Source organism: Tripterygium wilfordii, chromosome 17 (genome assembly GCF_013401445.1).
Source record: "Tripterygium wilfordii isolate XIE 37 chromosome 17, ASM1340144v1, whole genome shotgun sequence".
Classification (NCBI taxonomy): Eukaryota; Viridiplantae; Streptophyta; class Magnoliopsida; order Celastrales; family Celastraceae; genus Tripterygium; species Tripterygium wilfordii.
This window is the reverse complement of record NC_052248.1, coordinates 5,521,602-5,538,627: the sequence shown is the minus strand read 5'-3', so window position 1 is coordinate 5,538,627 and position 17,026 is coordinate 5,521,602. Positions and strand designations below refer to the sequence as shown.

At 36.8% G+C, this 17,026-nt stretch overlaps 2 protein-coding genes across 3 annotated transcripts; both read left to right on the top strand.

The window, feature by feature from the left end:
• Window positions 1–7,446: 7,446 nt before the first annotated feature.
• On the top strand, window positions 7,447–10,732 carry LOC119982070 (cinnamoyl-CoA reductase 1). The gene is made up of 3 exons (XM_038825248.1): window positions 7,447–7,973; window positions 8,462–8,811; window positions 10,362–10,732. The coding sequence occupies exons 1-3, from the start codon at window positions 7,494–7,496 to the stop codon at window positions 10,519–10,521; spliced, it is 990 nt and encodes a 329-aa protein (XP_038681176.1). The 5' UTR covers window positions 7,447–7,493; the 3' UTR covers window positions 10,522–10,732.
• Window positions 10,733–10,736: 4 nt separating this feature from the next.
• On the top strand, window positions 10,737–12,573 carry LOC119982071 (START domain-containing protein 10). Of its 2 annotated transcripts, none has more exons than XM_038825249.1 (5): window positions 10,737–11,436; window positions 11,523–11,778; window positions 11,873–12,031; window positions 12,139–12,285; window positions 12,389–12,573. In XM_038825249.1, exons 1-5 carry the CDS (start codon window positions 11,405–11,407, stop codon window positions 12,506–12,508), a joined length of 714 nt encoding a protein of 237 aa, XP_038681177.1. In that variant the 5' UTR covers window positions 10,737–11,404; the 3' UTR covers window positions 12,509–12,573. The 2 variants fall into 2 exon arrangements, with proteins under 2 accessions (XP_038681177.1, XP_038681178.1); XM_038825250.1 differs by having other exon boundaries at window positions 12,139–12,262; window positions 12,389–12,570.
• Window positions 12,574–17,026: the final 4,453 nt, after the last annotated feature.

Below are 17,026 nucleotides of genomic sequence, written 5' to 3'. Positions count from 1 at the left end.
GCAAGTTTGTAAGCTTAAAATCAATGCCTCAAATACACTAAGTTCAAGTCAATGCCTTCGATGGACAGGAAGCTTGCAAATCAAAGTAGATGCCTCGACAACGTCAAATCAAATCATGTTGAGAGGGCATCAAATTCATGTCGAAGCTCTCAAAGCGGGATCAAATCCTACTCAAGTCAAAGCGACATTAAATGCAACATAAATCAAAGTGATATCAAATCCAAATCTGAATCAATTAAATACAAATTCAAACTAAACTTGACCATTTATGCTAGGAAATTTCCAAGCTGACTATTTGGTACGATTTCACTTTAAGTTTTATGGTCTTCTGCATTTGTTTGGATCTATTGAAAAATGTTTTTTTGCAGTTTTTTCTTCGAGGCATGAATTAATGTTGTCCAAAGTTTTAAGAGCCTTTTGAGATGATCATTTTTTCCGAATCTCTTCGACTAATATATTTAATGAGAAAAATCACATATCTTGTGATGGGATACGTCCCAATAAAAGTTGGAAAAAGAAGTTGAAAAGGAGGGATTGTCTCCACTGGTATGTAAACTACTAATGTGTAACCACTTATATTGAATTTTGAAAATATTTTAAAAGAATCGTGCTAGTAAATTAATAAAAATGGAATTTTTAGTCTAGTACTAGTTTACTTGTTCGGACTGACTCTTTTCCTGCTAATGGCACAAATGCATTACAAAGAGATTCAAGTATCCGCAAGCAATAGTTTGTGAATGGAAATATGAACTCGAATGCACACATACTACTCTCAAAATTAAATCCGAAACATGATATGGAAAGAAAAAAGAGTGAAACCCTAATTTCGGTACACAATATTTACAACTTGAACAGGTTTTGATAAGGAGATTTTCATAAAATTGCTTGTCAATGTTCACAGTAGCGGAAGAACATGTTGTAGTGGGGTTTAGCTCAAAAATAGCTCCAGTAAATTGCTTAACAATTTTAATCCAAAATTAACATTGTGGAGAAAAATGTGAGACACGTCATATTAGCAATCATGCATTTTTTTATTAGAAAAGTATTTCTTATAGAAATATTAGAAGTTTTAGTGCTAATAAGAATTCTAGTCAAATTAGTATTTTTCGGGTTATTTATATTTTTCATCACCGAAAGATAGGGATTGTTACATTTTTAGCACCCAAAGATTTTTTGTTACAAAGTCATCACCCATTTTTCAAATTAAGACAATTTAATCACTTGGGCAGATTTAGCACAGTTTCGATCAAGCTTCCTGCTTATATGGCATCTAGTCAACAAAATTTGGTCAACTATTGCTTATGTGGCAACTTAACATTTGATTTGAAAATTCCATATAAAATTTCAAATAAATTTTTTTTATAAAAAGTGACATGTCATTAAAAAAATTTATAAAAAACCTTATTCTTGCATCATCATTGTTCTTCGTCTGACTTCTTCCCCTAAATCATCCTCTCTCTTTGCTTACCAACATTCATTTGCAGATTCAACCTTTGCTTATCCACACTACTAGAAAGGAAGATGAGAAGACCACAATGCGACCTATACTGGACACTAAGGCAAATCCTTAGGTTGGAGTGATACCAAAGTCCGAATCTGGCTCTAAAGAAACCATATCAGAGAAGACTTCTACACGGCCCACACCCGATGCTAAATCGAATTCTAAGGTAGGAGGAACGGTGAATCTTACTCTCTAAATCAGATTCTTGAGGTATCTTTGGACCCAGATTCAGACTTTGGGCCTCAGAAACACCCGACTCCAAATCCGATTCTCAAGGGCCTCAGAAATGCCATTGTCCTCCTCATCCTTCTTCATACAGCTACAAAGCGGCTGTAAGATTGAAGCTATCCTTCTTCTTCACCCAGCTATGAATAGCTTATATTGCCATGTAAGCATTTGTTGACCAAAATTGGTTAACTAGTTACCATTTAAGCATTGATCTTGTCCGACACTGTAGCAATTTTGACCGAGTACCTAAAAAGTATCATTTAGAAAAATGGGTGATAACTTTGTAACAAAAAATCTTTTGGACGCTAAAATTGTAACAACCCTTATCTTTCGGTGATGAAAAGTATAATTAACCTTAGTATTTTTAATTAGTACATTTTGGTAATTGCATGTCTATAAGACTGTAGTCGTCTTCAACAAAAAAAAGGGGGAAGATGAATTATTATAACTTTTTTGAGATTTCACTCAATTTTCTTGGTGGATTACAAGCTTTCTTGGTGGATTTCAAGTTATGTTAGCTTAGTCATGAACTAATCAATTGATTCGTACTTCCACAATGTGTCAGTTGATATCAGAGAAGGATTTAGCCTCTTAAAGTGACCAACAACGAAGGAGGAAGAACCCTATAATTGTTGGATGAGAGATTAATGATTTTTGGGAGGGGTTGGATGAAATCTAAGGTATGCTTAATCAACTCAACCAATCAACAAGAACAAAACTCGTGATGTTGCACAAAACCAACTTGTTGATCCATATAATTTTGAAGCAAAGAAGGTACACAAGTCATTGTTCATAATTACAACAATATTTCTTTCTTGAAAATGCCTAAAATGTGAGATTATTTGAATTGATTGTTTGATTTCGAAAACTATTTTTATTACATGAAAATCAGGAAAGAGAAGAAGGTTAAACTTCCATTAAATAAACTTAATGAATATGCAGTTAGGTGGCGGGATGAAATACAATTGAATTCAACAGCACAAGAATGAAATTCGTTCTTGGCCTAGAATGAAAAAGATGCTCACAATTGAATTTTTTCCATAGCATGTATGCAGAATTTTATTTAAATTGGATCATCTGATGAATCAATTTTTTGACGATTATTACTCAAATTTTGATGAGGATGGTAATGGGCCGACTCCGTGGGTCGATCATGGCCAACCCTAATTAGCATATATACCAACAAACGAGAGAAACAAAAACAGATGAAACAAAAATATGAAAAAACCAAAGAACTCAAAAAATTGAATGGCGAGTTAGATTTTTTAAACGGGAAAGGGAATTCGAACATTGATTACCATGTGATACACAACAGTCTTAGAGCACCCACATTAATGACTCTATACACATACTGGACTCGACATTTGGAGTCCCTTTTTGTCTTTTTATGAAAAATTTCCTGCTTCAATGAATGTAAACCAAGTTGTAAATGTTTGGTTTGCTACAGTGACACTCAACATCTTTGATGTCACTGTAGCAAATTGGATGTGTTTTTAAGAATTTTTAGAGTCTGTTTGGTATCACTTTTGTTTCTTGTTTCTTGTTTTAGTTTTCAAAAAATAGAAAATAAAAACAAAAAATATTGTTTGTTTGCATTTTCTGTTTTGGTTTTTATAAAAACCAAAAACAGGTTTTCAAAATTTTTGAAAACAAGAAAAAAAGATTTTTAAAAGTTTTGGAAACAGAACTGGTTACACTTATTATAGATTGTACTTTCTTTAAGATTTCAGATTGCAAATTGTATAGAGATATGAAGACAATGATCAAATATACTTTGGGTTATTGTTTTATTTCTTATCTTTTTTTCTTTCTGCTGATGTTTTCAATGGTAAATTACGTTGCAATAGACACGGCAAAGGCTGCAGTTATGAAAAATATAGTGGTGTGGATATATTCCATTATTATGAAAATAAAAGCTTAAACACACATTTTTTTTTCCAGTTTTATGCTTTCAGTTTTTGTTTTCAGTTTTAAGTGTACAACCAAACAAGTTTCAATTTTATGTTTTCATTTTATATTTTATGTTTTTTTTTTTATTTTTGTTTTGAAAATTTTTGAAAGTGATACCAAACACAACCTTAATTTGTGTGAATCACAATTTCAAATTATTATATTGATTTTCTTTATCATTTTGAAACAAAACACTCACTCAATCACTCATGCAGCGTGTGTCTATATATGTAATATAGAGACATCAGTCAATTCGGTGGAAAAATATTGTGAGAGTAAAATATGGAATGTTAAATATTAAAATAAAATGATTATATATATATATATATATATAGTCCGATTTATGATTAAATGGTTTGGGTTAGTACTGGCCGCGGTTGCTGGTCTATTGCCCGTTCATCACCTTGAGCGTGCCTGACTTGAGAGTGGTAGTAATTCGGTTGGAGCCGTAGTAAAGTCCACTATACAGGCGATAGGTGCTGATCAAAGCATAGACTAGGCCAATCTGTAGGTACTGTACCCGAGTTTAATCATGAGTTCTCTATTTAGATCTACGTCTACCTCCACCTCAATAGCTGGCGATAGGATAGTCAACACTGAAGAGATTAATCTTGAAAACTTAGACAAGTCAATTGATACTTGGGATATTCCCCGAGTAGAAATTAACAAAATTTATAAAAAAGAGTCTAAATTATCAATTTTAAATAGGACAGATTATACAATTAAAACAGAAGAACGTGATGTTCCTCTTTTCAAAAGCCATGAAACAATTAAGTTATTTACTTCAAAATCAATAACGAAACGCAAGTCCAAATACAATTATTTGCATATAGGATTAGTCCAAATAGGTGTCAAACCCTTAACAAGAGAAGGATTAGATACCTCTATCCTATTATGTCTTCGTGATTGTAGAATGATAGATTTTAACGATTCCCTTCTTGGAACGGTATAAACAAGTTTATGTAGTGGTCCAATCTACTTTGATTGTTACCCAAACTTTACCGTCTCCTTAAGTGATCAAAACCTTTTAGAAACTCTAACATTAAATATCAAAACTCACAATTATAAGATGGCAAGTGGTTCACTTCCACTTTCTCTTATTTATCGGATTCATTACAAAGCCATGTCCTCTGCTTTTGGATCAAAAGCGTTGAGACAATCCCCGAGAGGTGAAACCCTCTTAATACAAACTGATATAGCTAGATCAAACATGACAATACCAAAATCCATCAAATGGAATGAAGTTACATTACCAAAAACATGGGAATTACAGGATGCTGTACCTCCCAAGAAAATTGAAAATACAAACATTGAGTACATTACTCAATCCTCTGACGGAAAGGTCGAAATCACTTTCGGCTCTCGACGTCATTCAATCGATTTACAAAATCTTCACATAGGATCTTCTTCAAGCTCCTTTAAACCACCCTTTAGTCCACAAAGTAGGAAATCTTTTTTTACATCAAGTGTCTCGTCAAAAACTAGACCTCCACCAAGTACCTCCTATCATTCCGATATACGAGGCGTGGATACCTCTAGTACAATACCAAAACCATTTTATGATGTTCAACATCCAGAATCTAATATGGATTCAGGAACCGAACAAAAGGACTCACCTCCAATGTCACCAACCTATTCCCAGATGGTAGATAACTCTGACCATCCTGAATTACCCGAATTAGGTGTCTTAGACAGTGATGCTGAGTTAGTCATTGACAAAAAATATTTACAAAAAGAATTTTATTCAAAAGAAAATATTTTCAAAAGAGAATGGTTTCTTAATAATTACAAAGGAGCCAAACGAGACTCAATTCAAAAAGAATATTATGATTTTATGACAGACCATAGAATCCAATTATCATTCTTTGACTGGTTCGAAATGATTTCCCCCGACATGGGAAATGATTATCCTTCCGGTTCACTCTTGGTAAATACTACCGCTAGAGTTCAAAAATGGCAGGATATGACTCAAAACACTGTTGTTGAGTCTGAACATCCGCCTTTAACCCAACTTAAGTTAGAATACAAGAATACCCCTATCGTTGGTACCCCCTTTAAGATAGCAAAAACCGATAAGGAATTCAAAAATTTAGTTGAACAAAACAATTTTACAAATCAACACTTATCCACAATAGGACAATAGTTGAACAGGATTGAGGACTATGTCCAAAAACCAATTCTTCATCCTACTTTGGATAAACCAGTTTTTAAACCCTATGAAATCCCCCCAAAATTAGTTAAGACTTTAAATACCGACAACAGTGATTTCATAGCAGCCTTAGATAGAAAATTAAATCAACTACGTATTGATATTACGCAGTTCCCTTCTTTACAGATTCCGGATACTCCGAAACCATCCTCAAAACCTGCACTGCACAATCTCGACAAAACTGATTGTCACACTGACAGTTCAGATCTAGAGATAAACAAAATGCAATGGCAGACTCCACAAAAATTATATTATTCAAAAACGACTGCACCAGATCTTCTTTTAGAAGAAAAACAAATCAATCAAATGAAATACAATGCCGAAACAATCTATGAATGGAACATAGACGGCATGTCCGATTACAATATCCTTAATCTTTTACAACAAATGACCATGGTCAGTAATACCTATAAAACCAAAATGGATACCACTAACCAAGCGATTGCTAATTTGTTAGTCGGGGGTTTCACTGGTCAATTAAAAGGATGGTGGGATTACCATATTACATCATCCCAACAAAATGAAATTCTTAGTGCTGTCAAAACCACTTCTGATGGTATAATCATCAAAAGTGAAACCGGAGAAGACTTACAGGATGCCGTTGCAACTTTAATCTTCTCTATCTCAAAACATTTCCTAGGAGATCCTTCTAGCATTAGGGATCGATCTTCTGAACTCTTAGCCAATTTAAGATGCAAAAAACTTCATGACTTTCGTCAGTACAAAGATACTTTTTTAACACGAGTCATGATGCGTCCTGATAATAACCAACCTTTCTGGAAAGAGAAGTTCTTGGCAGGGCTTCCGATTCTTTTATATTATGATAGTAGTAAAATGAATTGAGTTTAAAAAATCAACAAAATTTGATTGTATAAATGAATATTTAAATGATTTAGAATGTCTGTTGCATGATGATACTACTAGAGAAACTGTAAATCCATAAATCGTGAAAAGTGTACTTTTATGGTAAATTTAGAGCTTTTGTTAAGAGCATGTGCAAGGTCTTACCACTGTGCATGGTCTTAGAGCATTCACAGCGGTGGTTCTTGAGTCACCACTCCAAATCTCTCAATATTTGTCACTTCAAGTGTTAGATTACTATACATTCATAGTGGTGAGACTCTTGAGGTGGAGAGAGAGTGCTTGATAGAGGAGAGAGAAAGAAGGAGAACAAGAAAAGAAGAAAAATATAATAGAGAAAAAAAAAACATGTGACATTCTTTGATTGATTGTATTTATCACTATTAATCCATTTAGACATACTCCAAATATGAAGTGCTGGTTAAATTTCTACATATTTTGAAGTGTCAAATGTTGCCATTATAAACAACTAACATTATATTTCACCGTTAATTGTACTTTGAAACACCTGATACAATTTTCATTGTGGATGGTCTTACCATTTTAAATAGTGGCTCAGGTCGCTTTTAACAACTTATCTAATCATTAACACCGGTATTTAATTAATTTACCTATCTATTATCTTATCTTATCTGGTACTAATTTGTTTTTCTATTTTCATATATAAATATGATTTATAATTAATCACACACTTAGCAGAGTAACAGAGGGAGAAGCTCACAAGAATAGAGAGTGAGGGAAACAATGGCGATTCCAAAGGAGGCGGTGACAGTTACAGGAGCTAATGACTTCATAGGAACGTGGTTGGTGCGGACGCTATTGGAGAGCGGCTACACCACCATCCACGCTTCGATCTTCCCCGGCTCCGACGCTTCTCACCTCTTCAATCTCCCCGGGGCCAAAAACCCCGGCGTGCGACTGGAGGTGTATGATGCGGACGTGATGGACTTCGACGCCTTGCGGAGGGCGGTGGAGGGGACTTCCGGGGTATTCCACGTGGCTTCCCCTTGCACCCTGGAGGATACCAAGGACCCGACGAAGGAGCTTGTGGAGCCGGCGGTGATGGGTACGCTTAATGTGCTGGAAGCTGCTAGGCAGGCCAATGTGAGGCGTGTGGTTCTTACTTCTTCAATATCGGCAATGGTTCCCAATCCAGGTTGGCCTCAAAACAAGGTCTTTGACGAATCGTCCTGGACCGACCTTGATTACTGCAAGTCTCGTCAGGTGGGTCACAATTCTTTTTTAGCGGTTGATTAATGGGTTTTTTTTTATATGTTTGTGTGTGTTATTCAGGTTAGAAGTTTGTGATCACGTAGAAAGCTTGTCACTTCTGATAATCTGACATGAATCTTGATCAACCTGCATCAAATGCAATATGATTGGGTTATGATCAGTCTGATTATCTTCTTGTTGCCCAGCAATCATTCAAATTTTGCAAAAACTGTTCATGAACATGATGAATAGTTTGTTGTAAAATTATTTCTGTGAAGATTCTATGAAGTAGAAATTGATATTAATCCCTTTTGTAGTGGGTTAGAACGTATGATCCACGAAAATGCTATCCAATTGCTTCATGATCAGTCTCATACCATTCTCACTTGAGAAAAAATTCAGTAATATCAAAAATAGTTTGCGAGCAAAATGATTTTTGTGAAGATTCTGATTTCTCAACCGAGTAAGAATTTGTGTTTCTCTTGGGCATTGATTGGCAGAAATGGTACCCAGTAGCAAAGACATTAGCGGAGCAAGAGGCATCCAAATTTGCGAAGACACATGGTATGGATGTGGTGGCAATCCACCCAGCAACTTGTCTTGGCAAGCTCCTGCAACCTGGCCTGAACGCGAGCTGTGCTGTGTTGCAGCAGCTGTTGCAGGGTTCAAAAGATACTCAGGAGTATCACTGGCTGGGAGCCGTGCATGTGAAAGATGTCGCAAAGGCACAAGTCTTGATTTTTGAGACTTCTTCTTCCTCTGGAAGATACCTTTGCACAAACGGAATCTATCAGTTTGCTGATTTTGCTGGCAAGGTCTCTGAGCTCTTCCCCGAGTTTCCAGTGCACAGGTTTGCTCATTGAGTCTTTTATTTGGTCTAACGGTTTTTCTTCCAAAATGGATCTCAACTGTTTTGGGATTTAGTCTTGTTCCATAGGAAGACCTTAAGATGAAACAACACTCGCTAATTACAGAAGCATAAGCACGCTCTTCAGAAAAACTTACCATGTAAAATAGGACAATCTGTTGATGGTGAATGGAAGTAGATGTGGGAGGTTTCTGAAAGAGATTGAATAAGGTAAAAAGCAGAATGACATTTAGTATAAAAACCATTTCATAGGAGTGGCTATGATTTATCAGTATTGACAATTCCAGTGAAAAATGGCAAACTTATATTTATGTGATGATAGCACTATACGTTGGTCCATAGATAGATGTACAAAAACTCTCTCTTAAATGATTAAAATTACTTAATCCTGTCGTGTTTCATCATTTTTTTTGTGATTATCTTGTCATGGTGGCTCCCCAGTACCCACACAAAGTTGGGATCTTCGTTGCCTTGCACTTTCATCTTTCTCAATGATGATATACACTGTCTATATCCTTCCAAGACATTTTTCTGTATTATAGTAAGCACCACTATTATTTGTCAGGGTCCTTCACTACTGATTAAGTACTACCTCGCTTTAACCGGGTCTGATGGAGCTCCACTTCATTCAGTTCTTGATGGATATCTTATCTTAAAGATGCCTTCACACATAATCTTTCTATTGTTACATCATTTAGCCGTCTGTATCAGATGCCCTTTGTACCCCTTTTTGACCCTTTTCACTTTATTGAAGCATTTCGATCTTGCTTTGAATTTTCACCACTGTAACCATGTGAGTTGCACATGTACAATATAGAAACATTAGGTGCCTAGTTCAAACAGAGGAGAAATTTCTGGTATGAGATAATCTTGAGAGTAAATTCTTAGAATAGAACAAATAGCCTAAATTGTTTAAGACGAAGGCCTTAATGATAGTAACTTACTACGGATTCTTCATTGTTGGGTAACATCCTGGAAACTTGGCTAGCTTCTGGGGCCAAATGTTTGTTTGTTCTCTCTTGAAATATTAAACTGGGAATTTAATAATTCGATACTCTTGAGTTGCTTTGGTACCTTAATGGTAGAAATTCAATAATGGGTTATATAGTTGTCAACAAATAATGAAGTTCAAGTGACATTAGTGGTGTCGAAGATATTATGAATATTAATTGACTTTCTTATAGATCTTCCATGATGGATTATCTTATCATGACTCCTAATTGTATGTAATCTCAATGATAATTTCAATTTTAATTACTTTCTTATCTTTTTAAAGAAAGTGAAATTATCTCCTAGATTTTCATTTGATTTAGATATGCCATTCTTCCTATGCTTGCCAGTATCCTTTGTACAAGGAAACAGGACAACCTGGATTTTTCAGCTATTGGTGTCCAATAAAACAAAATAGAAGCAATCATTGTTATCATCAGCCTTTTTCAACTTTTTCTTCAACAGTTTTATGATCCTTTATCTTCATTATCCTCTTCTCTTTTGTCTAATTAGCTGTGGTGCAACCTTTGGGTGAAATGCAGGTTTATTGGGGAAACTCAGCCTGGCCTGATCTCTTGCAAAGATGCAGCCAAGAGATTAATCAATCTAGGGTTAGTCTTCACTCCAGTCGAAGATGCTGTTCGAGAAACAGTAGAGAGCCTAAAAGCCAAGGGATTTTTGAGGCAGGAAATGCCACAATGATAGTACCTTTCAAAGATAAAAGCTTTCATGTTCATTCTCTTACCTTTTTTAGTGACTTGTCAATAATAATGGGAATAAGAAGACTCTTTTTCTTTCAGATTATCTATTATCGACCTTTCATCATTGTATTTTTTCTTATCTTCCGAAAGCAACTTTAATCGTTACTCTTGACATCATTCCCATTCACTGAACCTTGTACCTTTTTTCCTGAAATTAACATTCTATGTTGTTCTTCTTAATTTCTCTGCAACTTTAATGCCTTTTATCTTTCACCATATTCTGCAAGCATGTGAAATGCAGCAGAATGTGGTCCAAAACTTAGGATTCGTATTGGAGAAATTAAGTTACCGCCTGAAACTAACAGACATTTGAGACAAATACCAAATATATATGGATGATAAGATTGTTACTTGATCCATGTTTGTCTACTTATATGTTTGGTCCATATGTATATAATAATCTGATATTCTGTAGAGGCACGTGATGTGGAGAAGTATGGATTTGTTTGTGTAGGGTCAATGTCACCCATTAACAGGCAATTGCTAGATAATATGGTCAGTTTAAACCCCCCATTAGTTTTTAGTATTTAGTGTTTCTGATTACTAAATATATGGTTGTTCCTTTCAGAAGCCACCAACACTCCATGTGCATCTTCTTCTCTGCCTGCTCTTTTTATCTAAGAAAGATGCCATCTTTTTTTGAACAGAAAGAGAGAGAGACGTGCAGGGATAATCATGGAGCTTCTTCTGGCATCCATGTGCATCAATGACCTTGACCCACTACATATTATTCTGCACTTCTTGGTCTCACTTTCTCTCTTTTTGTATAAGTACCCTCCTACATTTTACTAATTTTCTTGTAGTGAAAAGACAGAAGAAGTGCAATGAACAGTCCGACGACTTCGAGCCGGTCATGGTAAATATTCTAAAGCTTTCTTTGCAGTATTGTTTCATTGCTTCTGCCCATTTGTCGTTAATTTTGTTTCTGGTTTTTGTTGAAAGGTCTGTTAGTGAGGACTCACTAAGAAGGTATGTGCAGTTTGCTAGTGAGAGCTGTATGCAGGAGCTGCTTTCAGCTTCAGACTCAAACAGGTTTGGCAACAACAATGATGGGTGGAAGGTTGTTACTCTCGACAATGGTGTCGAGATATCAAAACGCAGGTCTGGTTCCCTTCACACCTTCCGTAGTCGATGGCTTCTCAAATCAGTTTCACCTCAACAATTCATCGCGGTAGCCAATGCCATTGATGCTGCCAAGGTAAACAAGACATCACTATCTATTCTCTCTGTGGGTATTTTGGGACATCTATGCTTAATGAATCAATTAGTGAATTTGAATTTTGTTGGATCAGCAATGGGACTCTGACCTTGTTGAAGCCAAGTACATAAAGGATCTTGAAGACAACCTCAGCATTATCCATCTCAGGTTTGGAGATAACTCTAAACCTCTGTTTAGAAACAGAGAATTCATCGTCTACGAGCGACGCGAAACTATGGAAGATGGTACCCTGGTTAGTAACTGAAATAGCAGAAACAAAGAGAGTATTGTAACTCTACTGTGTTTGTTCAATACTGTTGAGACATGACAGATAGTATTCTCTGTGGAATTAATGCACAGGTAGTGGCAGTAGCTTCACTGCCAAAAGAGATAGCTGCCGGGTTACAGCCGAAGCAGAACAATGCGATAAGAGGATTTCTTCTGCAGTCAGGATGGGTTGTGGAGAAGCTTGAAGATGACTCTTGTATGGTCACATATGTTGTTCAGGTTGATTAAAATGGTTTCAATAATTCCTTTCTTATGCAAAAGATGGGGACTTTTGAGTAGGTCAGAATTTTTGTTCACTTTCTTTCTCTTTTTGGTTCTTCAGCTAGATCCTGCTGGATGGCTGCCCAAATGCTTTGTGAATCGGCTTAACACAAAGTTGGTAATGATCATTGGGAATCTGAGGAAACTAGCACAGGCTTGTCCTGTTGTTGATGGATGCTAATACTGAATGACACTTTTGAAATCAGCCAGTCATATCAACTTTGTAAATTATTTTATAGCATCTAATGTACCAACATTTGCCTATATAAAATATTATGCTGCAGAAGAAAACACACCCTTCCCATAACTCTCTCCTCTGCTCTATTTATTCATATATTGTGTCGACATGGCATAACTAATTGTGATTCAACACAAGTGTTTTAAAAAAATTAGGAGACAAGCATAATATTATTTTTCACAAATCCCAATGCCATTTACATATTCTATAATATAATAAAAATTTTAAATCCATATTTAGTTCTAATTTACGCTATTAAACTAGTTGATATTGAGATTGATGACGTCAAAAATATGAATGACCCTACCGAACGAATCAGTTAGTCAGACCAATTCCTTCCTTCCTACACAGTGTGCAAATGTAAGCTCGGGGGACCTCCCCAGCGCTCAAGTCAGTATAGTACTAAACTTGGGAGGATGACTTGCTCTTCGGAGTTTTGCCGCTTGCTCAATAAGTAGTTAAGAGTGTAGGAGTTAAAATGTTTACCTGGCGTCTACGGTCCTTTTTATATAAGCTGAGGTATTTGAGTTATAGTAGGAGTCAAACTCTCTCTCATTGGTTTTCCATAGGATTTCTCGGAGGGTAAATCTCATCTGTATTCCTTTCCAAATGAGAGTTGAACTCTGCTGAGAGTTAGTGTCCTATTGGGACATTAATGTACTGAAAGGGTACTTCACCTCGGTCGGATAGACGTAATGTACCTCAGTCTGTTTTTGGGAAGCTACCTTGGTCGATCCTAGGGTACCTTCTTACTGATGTCCAATTGGATAAGTTTTGTCTATCCAGCTTAGAAGTGCCACGTGTCAGTGTATGATTGGTGGGGTTATTTTGGTATTATCATATGCCCCCTAAACTTTCATCAAGAGGTCTTTTGGCGAATTGATGAGAGGGTTATTATAGCCTGTATTTACTTCAATATAGCTTGAGATTTATGATCTTTCACTCTGAATTTTACCGAGTCGAGCTATACTCATTTCTGAGCAATTTTCCTCTTCTTTGTGACGAAATGCCTTCAAGTGGGATGACCTAGCTTGGTTATTCTCCTTGGCCACTCTTTTGAGACTTGTGTATTTTAATAAAGTCTCTTGTTCTAAGGAGTCTTAAGAGGGGGAAGAGCTTCTCTAGCTCAGTTCTTTCCCTTCCTTCATACTTTCTCGATTATGAGCCACATGGAGGACCAAACTGGCCTGGAGGGCCGAATTGGCCTAAGGAACCTATTTGATCATTTGATTCAGATTTGCAAATTTTTTGCAAGAGTTTGGGCCGAACTGGCCTAGTGGACCTCTTTGGTCATCTGATTTGGACTTGTGATTTTTTACAAGTCTTTTGGGCCGATTGACCTATTTGGTCGAGTCGACCTATTTTGGCTGAACTGGCCTAGGTGCAACACTTCGGTCTTATTATGGACTTGAAAATTTTTACAAGTCTTTTGTCCGACAGATCTTACAAGGCCGAACCGACCTATTTTGGCCGAATTGGCCTAGGTAGGACACTTCGGTCTTACTTTGGACTTGAAAATTTTCACAAGTATTTGAGGCCGAAGTGTGCTTCAAGGCCGAAGCATCCTTTAAGGCCGAAGCGTCCTTCTTTGGGATTTTGAAATTTTCTAAGCCATTTGGTTGGAAGTGAGCCTTTGGGCCGAAGCGGCCTTGGCGGGTCGAAGTAGCCTAAATAGAACCTCTTTGGTTCTTTTTTGGGACTTATAATTTTTCTAAGTCAGTTGGGCCGAAGTGGCCTAGGCGGGCCAAAGTGGCCTAGGTGGGTCGAAGTGGCCTAAATAGGACCTCTTTGGTCCTTTTTTGGGACATAGAATTTTTCTAAGTCATTTGGGCCAAAGTGGCCTAGGTGGACCGAAGTGGCCTTTGGGCCGAAACGGCCTAGGTGGGCCGAAGTGGCCAAAATGGGACCTCTTTTGTCCTTTTTTGGGACTTAGAATTTTTCTAAGTCATTTGGGCCGAAGTGGCCTAAGTGGGACCTCTTTGGTCCTTTTTCGGATTTGGAAATTTTCACAAGTCTTTTGGATTGAAGAGGCTTAGGCGGGCCGAAGTGGCCTAGGTGGAATGAAGTGGCCATTGGACCGAAGCGGTCTGATTGGGCCGAAGTGGCTTATTTGAGGCTTAGAATTTTCTAAGTCATTTTTGGCCGAAATGGCCTGATTAGGCCGAAGCGGCCTAGGTGGGACCTCTTAGGGAGGATTTGCATGACAACCTCTTGTTCAGCTATTTTTGAACACCAAAATAGGTGCCGAAAAATAACTCAATTTAATCCTTGCAACTTAAGAAAAAGGTTGTTGAGTATAGTGAGAAGCAAGGGTATCTCCCGCAGAGGATTGGAATATAATTGCAAGTCAAATCTAGTTGTGACTTGAGCTAAACAGTATTGTGACTCGAGCTAAACGACTAACTTAGAATAATCAGTAAGAAGTAGGAAATGTTGTTGATTCTTATAAGAGATAGAGTCAAGGGAAAACTATCCACCACTAACAATCATGTACTGCTGTAACCTTCATCTGTAATTCTTGATTCACGAATGACGATGTTTAAGATAAAACAATGACGTGTTGATTTTATCTTATTACTCTCTCTTAATTAGTATGTCAAGTGCATGGCATGTACTCCTTAACTTAGTTCTTAAGATGCAATCTAGAATGACATGTTCATAGATTCAACACTCAAGAATCATTAAGCACAAAGAAAGCAAACATCACTAAATTCATAAGATGTGGCATGCATCTTACATCACCTAGAAATCAATTCACATGAATATGAGCTATCTTATTCATTGGCTACTTAAGACTTTATGAAGATATGGGCGATCAATCATATTGTCCTAGCAATAGAATCTTAAAACATGTATCTAAGCATGCACTCAAAGAAACATATCTCATATTTCATCAACAAGTAATATAGTGAAAAGATTTTCATTCGATCTCAAGAAATAAGATTAATGAAGCATCTATACAATCATGTTCGGGCTTCAACCAGACCCTTAACTGAAGGAAAACTAGCCACTCATCATCTGTTTTGAACACTAAAACACTTAAGAGAAAGAGACAACCAAGTAGTAGATCTGGCTTGCTTGCTTTGCTGTTTCACCTTCTCTTCGTGCTCTTCGTTCTTTCGTTCCTTCGTCCATGTCTTTCTCGATGACTTTTACATCCCTTTTATAGTTCCCCAATAGGGCACACTAAGACTTTTGAGACAAAATAGGCATTAAGTTCAATTACCATAAGGAAGTGTTTCTCCTAATTGATATAGAACTTGACTTCCAATACACTTCTCCTTATGGAAACTTAACTTAATTGACTGAGAGAATTGCCATTAACTTCTAACACAAGATTCGAGTGCCCCGTAATCTCCCAAGATTTGTTCCGTGTCTTGAGTACCAAGAATAGTAACTTGAGGTATCAAATCTTCTAATTTCGTATATAATTTCTGCACTGAACCACTGATGCTAAAACTGATGCAACTTCCTCTAGGAACCTCCAAATCACGAACCGTAAAATTCTATGGAAACTAGATTTCTATATCTTTCCAACAGTATGTCACTTGTCATCCAGTTCTTCCTGAACACGTCCAGTTTATTCCACGAAGTTGACGAATCTGTTTAGGAACCTGACTTGGCTTCAAAATTGTGAACATATTCATCTTTTCTCATTTCACCATATTTTTGCCTCTTTAGCTCTCAATCACCATTAGGGACGTATTCCTTCAAACTTACACAAGACACATCAAAACAACCAATTTCACAAAGGAAACTAATGCAAAGTATAGGAATAAGAGATGCAAAATGTGCATAAATATGTGTTATCACCTCTTAACTATTGCTTTTATTAAGTTGACTGAAAAGGGAAATGACAATTCTTAAAAATTATAGTTTGACTAGACAAAATATCTATGTAAATTATCAGTATTCCAATGACGCATCTTCTGCCCAGGGTTTTCTGGGTCTTCAATCCGATAAGTCCCTTCCTTGAATGCTTCAATAACGTTCTAAGGTCCATCCCATGTCTCCCCAAGCTTTCTAGGGTGCTTTCTTGCTGCTTCATTCTTCCTTAGGACAAGGTCCCCTTGCGTGAACCTCCTTTCTTTGACCCTTCGATTGTGATACCAAGTTGTTCTCTATTTGTATGCAGCAGTTCGAATTTGTGCTTCCTCCCTAGCTTCTTCCACCATATCTAGATTGTTCAAAAGTGCTTCATTATTCTCCTGGATATTGAAATTGATGATGCTTGTAGTTGGGATTCCAATCTCTACTGATATTACAGCTTCTGAACCAAATGCAAGGGAGAAGGGTGTTTCTCCTGTGAAAGTCTACGCAGTTGATCGGTAAGACCACAACACACTTTATAGTTCTTCTACCCATCTCCCTTTGGCATTATCTAGCATGGTTTTGAATCCTTGAAGTATCACTCGGTTTGTCACTTTGGCTTGTCTATTTGCTTGTGGGTGACTGACCGAA

Bases quoted from the DNA above. Each gene is read 5' to 3' on its own strand.
- LOC119982070 (XM_038825248.1), top strand. From the start codon at position 7,494: ATGGCGATTCCAAAGGAGGCGGTGACAGTTACAGGAGCTAATGACTTC. The intron at 7,974-8,461 runs GTGGGTCACAAT...ATTGATTGGCAG, and splicing joins ATTACTGCAAGTCTCGTCAG to AAATGGTACCCAGTAGCAAA. The intron at 8,812-10,361 runs GTTTGCTCATTG...GGTGAAATGCAG, and splicing joins CCCGAGTTTCCAGTGCACAG to GTTTATTGGGGAAACTCAGC.
- LOC119982071 (XM_038825249.1), top strand. From the start codon at position 11,405: ATGAACAGTCCGACGACTTCGAGCCGGTCATG. The intron at 11,779-11,872 runs GTAAACAAGACA...TTGTTGGATCAG, and splicing joins ATGCCATTGATGCTGCCAAG to CAATGGGACTCTGACCTTGT. The intron at 12,032-12,138 runs GTTAGTAACTGA...ATTAATGCACAG, and splicing joins CTATGGAAGATGGTACCCTG to GTAGTGGCAGTAGCTTCACT.